At 46.9% G+C, this 10,256-nt stretch overlaps 1 protein-coding gene across 3 annotated transcripts in view; it reads left to right on the top strand.

The window, feature by feature from the left end:
- Positions 1-819: 819 nt before the first annotated feature.
- The window catches only part of Mroh3 (maestro heat-like repeat family member 3), a 35,461-nt gene continuing 26,024 nt past the window's right edge, over positions 820-10,256 (top strand). The window contains exons 1-7 of one of the 3 annotated variants that reach the window (XM_087581363.1): positions 820-1,031; positions 1,988-2,130; positions 4,428-4,492; positions 4,812-4,934; positions 5,018-5,097; positions 5,463-5,588; positions 6,329-6,415. In XM_087581363.1, the coding sequence (XP_087437489.1) occupies positions 5,544-5,588; positions 6,329-6,415 (132 nt within the window). In that variant the 5' untranslated portion in view covers positions 820-1,031; positions 1,988-2,130; positions 4,428-4,492; ... (1 more) ...; positions 5,018-5,097; positions 5,463-5,543. Of the gene's footprint in view, positions 1,032-1,493; positions 2,131-4,427; positions 4,493-4,811; positions 4,935-5,017; positions 5,098-5,458; positions 5,589-6,328; positions 6,416-10,256 lie in introns of those variants that run through there. The other 2 variants (NM_001412863.1, XM_087581362.1) reach the window with 2 other exon arrangements.

Here is a 10,256-nt window from a genome sequence, read left to right as displayed (position 1 = left end):
AATTTAACCGGGCGGGAGAGGTGGCTCAGAGGTTAAGAGCACTGGTTGCTCTTCCAAAGGTCCTGAGTTCAATTCACAGCAACCACATGGTGGCTTACAACCATCTGTAATGGGATCTGATGCCCTCTTCTGGTGTGTCTGAAGACAGCAACAATGCGCTCACATATATAAAATAAATAAGTCTTTAAAAAAGGGGGGGGGATTTAACATGTGGTTGCTGGGAATTGAACTCAGGACCCCTAGAAGAGCAGTCAGGGCTCTTAACCGCTGAGTCATCTCTCCAGCCCCCAGCCTGAACTTTTAACTCCACCCTTAAAACTGCTGACTGCTCTTCTGGAAAGCCCAGATTCGGTTCCTAGCACTCACAGGGTAGCTCATGGTAACCCCAGTTCCATGGAGTTACCTTAGAAGGAACTTCATGGCTTCGCGACAGCTTCGTCTCGGGCCTCAGATGGCCCAGGCCAAGCAGCGTTTCGAGGCTTATGAGAAATTGTTCTTATGGTTGGAAAAGCAGGCTTTCCTCGGGTGAAGAGGGGCTATCCATGAGATCGCTTCTGTGGTTTTGCAAAAAGCCCCAGTGTGTGTTTGGGGGCGGGGGGTGCGCAACTTTTACTGCTGTCCTGTAGGGGGCGCTCAGGACCTGGGAGCAGAGTACCTGCTATGGCTACAGCTTCTGCAGAGCTTGTGGCAGGAGTCTGAGGTAACCCTGTGTCAGGTAGAGAAAGGGGTCTCTGTTTTACCTGTCCCTCTACAGTCAAGGAAGAGGTAGGTCACAAAGGGTCAGGCAGATGGCTATGCAGGGGTTACTCCAGTCCTGCGTTTGGCGGCCAGCCCTAGAGACTGTAGGAATCTGGCCTTCAAGGCATCCTTAAGCCCCGGGCGGGTGTTCCACGATAGGGGTTGGGTGGGAAGGGAAGATAGTTCCAGGGTCTCCAGAGAAGCCGTGGGCATCCTTATCTCAGACCTGAACATCAATTTAACTATTAACTGTGGCTAGTAAGGACTTGATTTTGGATTTAACTTGTTTTGTGGTGAGTTTGAACTTTATTTTTTCTTTGTTGGGAATGGAACCCAGGGTTTCATACTTGTTAGGCAAGTATTTGGTTTTGTATTTTAGCCACTTGTTAGGCCCAGGGAAGTACATTTTAGGGGTTTTTGTTTTTGTTTTTTAATGGGTGCATCATGTGTGTGCTGTGCCCACTTCGGTTAGAAGAGGGCATCCGATTCCCTGGAACTGGAGTTACCATGGGGACTTTTAACAGTGGAGCCATCTCTCCAGCTCCCACCCCCAATTCCAGAGGGTTCTGCTATGATAATCTGTTTAGTTGGCAAAGCAGGTTGAAGTGTGTGTGTGTGTGTGTGTGTGTGTGTGTGTGTGTGTGTGTGTGTGGTGGGGGTTGTTTGTTTAAAAAGAGGGGACAGCAAAGTTCTTGTAAGCAGCAAGCCATGAACTGTGCCAGTGTGAGGAACTGGTTGGGTATAGCTCCTTTCAGTTCCAGCCCACAGGCTGGCATGTCTGGGAGGAGCAGGCATGGGGAGCGCTTAGCCTCCCCTACTAGAAGGCAGAAGGGACATCCCAAGGAACGAGAAAGAATGCTGTCTGCTAAGAACAGCTTCCGGATCTGACCTCAAGACATCCAGACCATAGATAGAAACTTCCCTGGAGGCCAACTTGAGTTCCAGATTGCCACAGGAGATCCTTGGATGGTGCCTTCATGACCTATAAGGAATCAGGGTTCAAGGGGGTCATGCACCTTCCCCTGAAACAGGAGATAAAATGGGAAACTAGCAAACGGGACCTAGCATGGGCACTGTCCGGTCAGTTCTTGTGGTTCTGTTGCTTTTCTGGGCTCTGCCATGGATAAATGCAGAGCCTCAGCCCAGCTCTGCTGTTTCCAACCCCATCCTTTCCTTGTAAATGGTCAGGCTGCCTCCTGCAGTCTCCCCCTATACTAAACCTGCATCACTAAGGCCAGACTCTCATCAGGCCTGAGTGTTGGTCTCATTACAACTGTCCTGGGTGAACTGTCCTGGGTGTGCAGATGAATCCACAGTCGGAGGAGAGAATTCTGAACAAAGTAGCATTTCGGCCATCGTTGTATGATGTCCTCTTAAAGCCAAGCTTATCAGGTAAGTAGTTTTCGATAGGCCTGGGTACCACTCATCTTACTGTGGCAGCATGGAAGTGATGATGGCCCCCTGGCCCTTGCTGGAGGTGTCACTCAAAGGGTCCACGTGGGCTTATGCACTATCCCTTCCATAACTCCAGTCTCTACAGGCCTGCCCCTTTTGCAGCCTTGCCTCCTCAGAGGCCTGGAGCTGAGCTGGGTGCTGATATGGTCTGAGATATTGAAACCTCACCTAGGGACAACTATAGATGTTCAGGGGAGCCCTAGATGTTCAGAGCTGACTTTTCCATATCATCTATAGGCCAATAATCTCCTAACAGACTCTTGATTTTTAGACCAGAGGTGTCCATATTCCAAGTTCTTATACCCCTGGTATTTTAAAATATAATTTTACTTTACTTCTTTACCATGTGTGTGCGTTTGTGTGGAGGTCTAAGAACAATTTACATGAGTTGGGTCTCTCTACCTTGTGGGTCTAGAAGATTGAGCTTAGGCTGTCAGACTTCATGGGTAGCATGATTACCTGCTAAGCTATTCTGTTGGCCTTTCCCTCCTTCCCTCCTCTTTCCTCTTCCTCTTCTTCTCTTCCTCCTCTCTTCCCTCTTCTTCCTCCTCTTCTAGACAGAGTCTGGCTAAATTACTCAAGCTTGTGATTCTCCTGCCTCGTGATTAGGACTCCAGGGATATGCCACAATGCCCCATCCTAAAGTCTACTCATGCACTTTGAGGTCAGGTAGGCATTGCAGAATCAACATGATCCATGCTCCAAATGAACCCTGCTTTATTATCATCTCTGGATCCCCTCAGATCAACCCAATTCTTCTAGTTTCTCAAGCCAAAAGTCTATTTTTTTTTTCCCTTGAGGCAGAGTCTTGCTATGTAGCACTGTGGCACTGTCTCTGCCGCAGCCTCACAATACTAGAATCACAAATGTGTGGGACCACACCTATTTGACTCAAGTTTCTTTGCTAAAGCTAATTTTACTTTTGACTCATGATTTTACTATGTAGCTCAGGCGGGCTCAAAACCCATATAGCTCAGGGTGGCCTCATCTCCAAGACCCTCCTACCTTTATCTCCCAAGTGCTTGGATTACAGGTGTGTGCTACTACACCTAGTTAATTTTTGTTTAGTAGTTGAACCAGGGAATTGAACTGGGGGGCCTTCAGCATGTTAGGCAAGTGCTCTACCACTGAGCTACACTCCTAGCCCTACGAAGTCTTGATTTCTTTCTAGCTTTCAGTCTCACATCATTCTCCATCATCTATTTCTACTGATCATCAACATAGATACCAGACATGACTACTTTCTGCTGCCACCTCCCTCCGGGAGAGCAACCATGCGTCTCTCTTATTGTTTTAGTCGCTTAACTGATCCCCTCCTTTTTAAGAAGGCAGGCTCTAATGCAGTCCAGGCTGGCCTTAGGCTTTCTGGTAGCTGAGGATAGCCTTGAACTCCTGGTTCTCTTTGTCTCTACCTTTCATAGGCTAGGACTAAAGGTGTGCATTACTGTACTGGGCCCAGGGATGGGGATGTGGCTTAATTTACTAAGGATCTGTCTGCCTTTATTAGTTCATCGAACCCCACAACATGGAGGTCTGTCCTTGCCCACATGGAGGTCTATTCTTGCCATGGCACAGTGGAGGAGACTGAGTTGAGAGCTTCATTTGCTGCAGGCCACAGGGCTAATGAATGGAAGGGCTACACTTTGGCTTCAAACCCTGCCTGGAACCTGGTGTCTGAAGGACAGCAGAGGCCTGCACTCAGGCCTATTATCTACACTGTTTGTGCCCCCCACACCTCATGCCCCACACCCCCAATGCCACAACCCCATTCATTTGTCTTATCTCTTCTGGACTCAATTTGGGATAATAGGGCTTTCCCCGCTAGCCTTCCTTCCTAACCTCTGTCTTACTACTCATGTCAGCAGCTTTAAGCTACATGCATCTTAGTTGACAAGAAAGGCTCCCAAGGCTGACTAGAGACTCAAAGTCCATTCACAACCAGGAATCTCAAAGCCAGTGTTGGACAGTCCCAGAAATCTGTGGGACACTGAGAGTGACTTGAAGTCCTTCCTCTTCCCAATCATTCTTGCTTCAATGGCCATGTCTGATGTAGAAAGTCTCTTAAGTCCACACCGGAATGCTTTCCATGTTGGCCTCCATGTTTTCATGAGAGGTTCTGTAAATTCCCATGCTGCACCTCATCGTCTTAGTAGAGGGGGAGGGGAAGGGGGACTACCCCTTCCTAGCCCACCTGATAAAACCAGCTGATCTCCTCCAACCACACCCCCTTTCAGGATTGTGCCAATCAGAAAAAGAAGCCTACCAGTTAATTCTGGATTTTATGGAACCAGGACAGCTGGTAAGGAGACTCTCTGAGACTCTGGGAACTGAGGAGCACAGTAGGAAAATCCGAAGGTCCGTGCTTCCCTTAGCCCCAACCCTGAAGCCTCCTGAATGCCAGCTTCTCAGTGGCTCGAGGCCAAACCACTAGACAGGGTGGCGGTAACCCTCCTGACTGAAAGATCTTCCTTGGTCTCTTGAAGCTACTGTCCCCAGAAGGCTACAAAGGCTTAAGATACCAGTGACGTGTAGCACTGTCTGGTTGAGTTGGGAGTCGGCAGAGTGTGGGGCGCAGGTCTCAGGTCCCGCCCTGAGACTGGCTTTGTCTTGTGTCCCAGTCCCAGTTAGAAAAGTTCAGTTTCCTGAATGCTGTGACAACACTGAGCAGTGTCGTGCGTAACCAGGCCAACGGCAACATGAACAACTACTATCCTAAAACTCTGCTGGCCAAGAAAATCGAGGTGAGAAAGAAGATGTCTTCCTCCTGAACCTGGGGCTGCTATCCCTCTTGGAGGTGAAGTCTCGTTTTTCTTCGTCTTTCTAGACATTCATCCTGGAAGAACCCACTGAGATCTTGGACAGTAGCGTGCGCCAGCAAGCCATGCTCTGCATCGTGGGCCTGAGGTTCCTCCCCCATGGACCCTCTCCTAGCCTCTGGGGCTCTGACCCTGAGAACGTGTGGGTGGGAAGACAGGCACGGTCTGGGAACTTGACTGGAGGATAGAGATGGCAGAGTCTATGGTGACCAATGCATCTGCCTGCACCCTAGGACGGGAGGGGGGTTGGAAATCTATTAGGAAATCTGGTGTAGGACACCTCCCTGATCAATGTTCTCCTGCTCTGATAAGGAATCACAGGAAAGTGGCCCATAGCTTTCTGTACCTCAGAGAGTAGTCGAGCAGTTTCCCCCAGAGGGTTTGAAAATATTCCTCAGCCTCACACAGGATGCCCTAAGTCCCTTGTTCTTCACCACTTCCCCCCCAAGTCAGGTGCAGCCACCTTTCCACTTATGCCAGAAGCTGGATCTGGTCAACACTAGCATCACCAGCACATTCTCCCTGCCTCTCATCATGCCCAGTCTCGACAGAAAGGAGAGCGCTAGTCTCTATCTTCAGGTAACCCCATACGTGTCTTACTGAAGTTCCCTGTGGGAATGAGTTGGTCTTGGGGACCACCTCCTGTTTGCTTGGCTTCCAGGCCTTCCTCATGCTCTAACTCTCCCCTCAGGAGCCCAAGTCCCTCTGTCCTCCATTCTGCTTACTGTCATTCTGGGCTTCCCAGGGAATGGTTACACCCATACCTTTCCTCTCTGAAGCCTGCCATCTATGATCTTAGTCTACCGACAAAGCCCATAGACTATTTGGGATAACTGGTGAAGGGACTGACAAATATTCCCAAGGATATTTGATTTTAAAATTGGGGCTGGGAGGGACTAGGGAGAAGGCTCAGTGGTTAAGAGCACTGGCTGCTCTTCTAGAGGGCCTGAGTTCAATTCCCAGCAACCTCATGGTGGCTCATAAACATCTGTAATGGGATCCAATGCCCTCTTCTGGTGTGTCCGAAGACATTGACAGTGTATTCACATACATTAAAATAAATAAATCTTTAAAAAATAATAAATAAATTTTTTTTTAAATTGGGGCTGGGAATGTGGCTTGGTGGTAAAGCACCTACTTAGCACTCATGAGACATTGGTTCCCAGAATTGTAAAAACAGAACACGGAAGTCTCTATAAACTGGTACGACAGCTCTAATGCTGAGAATCCTGTGGAGGAGACAAAGGGAGTATTGCCAGGAAGTTAAGCCAGCATGTGGCAGTCATCCTAGTGTACACCCCATGTCTCCTCACTTCCAGACAATCCAGGCCTTGGATGACATGCTCCAAGCTCTCGTGATAGAAGACATGAGGCCCAACATGGCCATACTGCAAAGTTTTCTGGAGGTAAGTGGCTGCAGAAACCAGAAGTCCACACTGTTTCGTATACTCCATGTAGGGAGGCAGGAATATAACAAGAGCTGGTGAGGATGCAGTCTCACGTCTCCCCCAATGTGTTCTTAGGGTGTTGTTTGGAACCACAGTCGTCTGGACCCTTTTCTGCCTAGAACTTGGTCGTACTGCAGTGTTAGCAGTGATCATAATTATGTCCAGGCTATACTCAAATCTTACTGTGTTGTCTCGTGGTGTCACTGCTCTGCGATCCAATCCATGTTCACCCCTTAGACTACTCTATTTCCTGAATATAGGAGACTCAGAGCATTGCAAAGCACTGTTTTTTCTTTAGCTGATTTCAAATATTCTCAATTTTGACAAATTTTCACTTCCCGAGAACAAGATTCAATTAGGGATGTAGCTTGGAGTCCCTTGAAAATAAAGTTCACGAGCAACATGGTTATCGCCTGGGGCACGGTATTTTGTGTAAAATTCTGTATGACTACAAATAAAGAAATAAGCGTGTCCAGGTATCCTGCAACCAGAGGAGAGACATTTATTCCTATGCGAGAGAGTGACGCAGTACTTTGGAATGTCCTGGTGCGTTTGTCGAGAGGCCTGTCCGAGCTTTATAGACACCTCATTGTGCGGGCAAGAACAAACCCTCTGTTATCTTCCGAGTTTGTGGGGGAAGGGAGGGAGGCCCTGAGCTGGAGTCCTGGACAGGGTGAAGTCCTCAGGATTCATTACTAGGCTTCTTGTTCTCCAAAGATAAATGGGTGCCAGGCGTTTGTGTGTGTGTGTGTGTGTGTGTGTGTGTGTGTGTGTGTGTGTGTGTAAATACAACGCTGAAACGCAGAAGCAGGAGGATTGCAATGAGTTTGAGGCTGATCTGGGCTAGATAGTGATATATATATCAGAAAATAAAATAATACATGCAAACGTTTTTAGCCAGAGTTGGAGAAATGGCTCAGAGGTTACGAGATCTGGCTGTTCCTCTAGAGGACTGACACTCACGGGGCAGCTCACCACTGTCTGTAACTCCAGTTCTAGGGGATCCATGGCAACAGGCAGGCACATGGTGCACATACATGTGCAGGCAGGCAAAATGCCCATACACATAAAATGATATAAATACAGCTTTTTAAAAAAAAAGTTTTCAATCTTTCATAGAAAATGGTTTTTTTTTTTTACTTTTTATTATTTATTTCGAAATGGCTGTCTGCATTTTATTTCTCTTTTTCATTGGAAACAGTTTCTGTTCTCATATAATACATCCTGGTTATATATAGTTTTCCCTCCCTCTCCTCCTCTCAGTTCCTTCCCATCTCCCCTACCCCCACCCCCGCCCCCCTGGATCCACACTCCTTCTGTCTCTCTTTAGAAAAGAACAGGCTTCTAAGAGATAATAGCCGCGCAACAAAATAAAACATGGTACGCTGAAGAGAAAACTTTCGTATCAAAGTTGGCTGCAGCAACCTAACAGGAGGAAATGAGTCTCAAGAGCAGGCCAAAGGGTCAGAGTTCACATAGTCAGGAGTCCCATAAGATCATAAGCTTAACAGCTTATATAATCAGAGGACCTGGCACAAACCCACTCAGGCCCTGTGCTTGTTGCTTCAGTCTCTGTGAGCCCACAGGTACCATACTTAGTTGGCTTAACTGGTTTGTTCTCCTGGTGTCCTCTGCCCTCTCGTTCTGCCTCCTCTTCTGTGTGATTTCCTGAGCTATGAGGGGAGGGACTTGATGGAGACCTCCCAGTTAGATTCTCTCTATGCATAATGCCTGTCTGTGGGCTCTCTCCCTGTTCCCATCTGCTACAGAGGAAGCCTGTGATGATGAAGACTGGAGAAGACACTGATCTATTAGTAGAGCAGGATATTGTTGGGGATCATTTTATTAATTTTTTTTGTTTTGTTGTTGTTTTTAGACCAGTCGTAGTTGGTTTTATCCTAGGTCTTTGGGAGATCTGGTCTTTGGTTCTTGGTTACCCAGTTTTGGGTTATGGGTTCTTTCTTATGGAGCGGACCTTAAGGCAAATTAAACATTGACTGGCTACTCCAACACGTTCTGTGTGACTATTGCCCTAGCATAATTTTCAGGCAAGACAGATTGTAAGTCAAAGGTTTCAGGGCTGGTTTGGTGTCCCTGTTTCTCTTTCAGTGGCCTTCAGAGTACCTTCTCACACCAGAGAAACTAGAACATAGGGGTGAAGGCTCCATGCAGGGGCCAGCTTAGCTTCTCCGTGTTCTGTGAGGTGCGTGGGGGTTGTTCTCAGCACCAGGGTCCCACCATCAGTTAGTGGAGAGCTACCCTTTGTCTTAGCATCAGCCTGAGTTGCTTGGAGATGTCAGTGGAACTCCCTTGGCTAACAACTCAATCGAATGCAAACCAAACCCACCACTGGGAGCTTTGTCTGACTATTAAAAATGGCCAGCTGAGACTCTATATCCCCATTAGCAGGAGTCCTTGGTAGGATCGCCTTTGTAGAGTCCAGGAATTTTCTACTGTACTAGATTTCCGCCCCACCCCACTAATTCCACAAGTCTCTTTCCACAACCTCTGCCTCCATCCCATCTCTCCCATACCTGATTCTTTCTTCTCCTGTCTTAACCTGATCCTAGTTCATCCATAAAATCTCTTCTAGCTGGGTGGCAGTGGTGTACACCTTTAGCCCCAGCATTGAGGCTGAGGCAGGCAGATCTCTGAGTCTGAGGCCAACCTGGTCTGTCAAGCAAATGGACAGCCAAGACTACAGAAAGAAATCCTGTCTTGAAAAAAATATATATATATATATTCTGTTTCTCCTTCCCAGGGTATCTATGAATCCCATGCCTCCCATCCGAGTCCTCCTCTTTACCTAACCTCTGTGGGTCTATGGACTTTAGCTTGGTTGTCATTTACTTATAGATTTTTACTTAGAGTTATCATTTACTTAACAGCTAATAGCTACTTTTAAGTGAATCCACACCACATCTGTCTTTCTGAGTTTGGCTGACCTCACTCCAGATGATTTTTTTCTACTTCCATCCATTTACCTGTGAATTTCACGATGTTGTTTTTGTTAACACCCTAGTAATGTTCTACTGTGCAAACGTACCGCATTTTGTTTATCCATTCTTCAGTTGAGGGACATCTAGGCTGTTTTCCGTTTCTAGCTATTACGAATAAAGCTGCAATGATCATAGCTGAGCAGCTGCCCTTGGAATAGGATGGAGCCATCTTTTGGGGTAGATGCCCAAGAGTGGTATAGCTGGATCTTGAGGTAGATTGATTCCCAGTTTTCTGAGGGATTGCCATATTGATTTCCATAATGGCTGTACAAGTTTGCACTCCCATCAGCAATGGAGCAGTGTTCCCCTTGCTCCACATGGCCAGCATGAACTGTCATTTGCGTTATTGATCTTAGCCATTTTGGTAGGTATAAGATAGAATCTCAAAGTGTTTTTGATTTTCATTTCCCTGATGGCTAAGGAGTTTGAGCATTTCTTTAAATGTTTCTCACGCACTCTGAGATTGTTCTATTGAGAATTCCATTTAGATCTGTACTCCTTTTTAAATAATTTATTTATTTTATGTATCTGAGTACACTGTCGCTGTCTTCAGACACACCAGAAGAGGGCATCAGATCCCATTACAGATGGTTGTGAGCCACCATGTGGTTGCTGGGATTTGAACTCAGGACCTCTGGAAGAGCAGTCAGTGCTCTTAACCCCTGAGCCATCTCTCCAGCCCTCACTCTATTTTTAATTGGAGTTTTGGTTTTTTTGATATCTAGTTTCTTGAGTTCATTAAACATTTTGGATATTAGTCTTCTATCAGATGTAGAGTTGGTAAAAAATCTTTTTCCATT

This window comes from Rattus norvegicus, chromosome 13 (genome assembly GCF_021556685.1).
Source record: "Rattus norvegicus strain SHRSP/BbbUtx chromosome 13, alternate assembly SHRSP_T2T, whole genome shotgun sequence".
Classification (NCBI taxonomy): Eukaryota; Metazoa; Chordata; class Mammalia; order Rodentia; family Muridae; genus Rattus; species Rattus norvegicus.
Note: the sequence above shows the minus strand (reverse complement) of the source record. Positions and strands in the feature narration are given on the sequence as shown.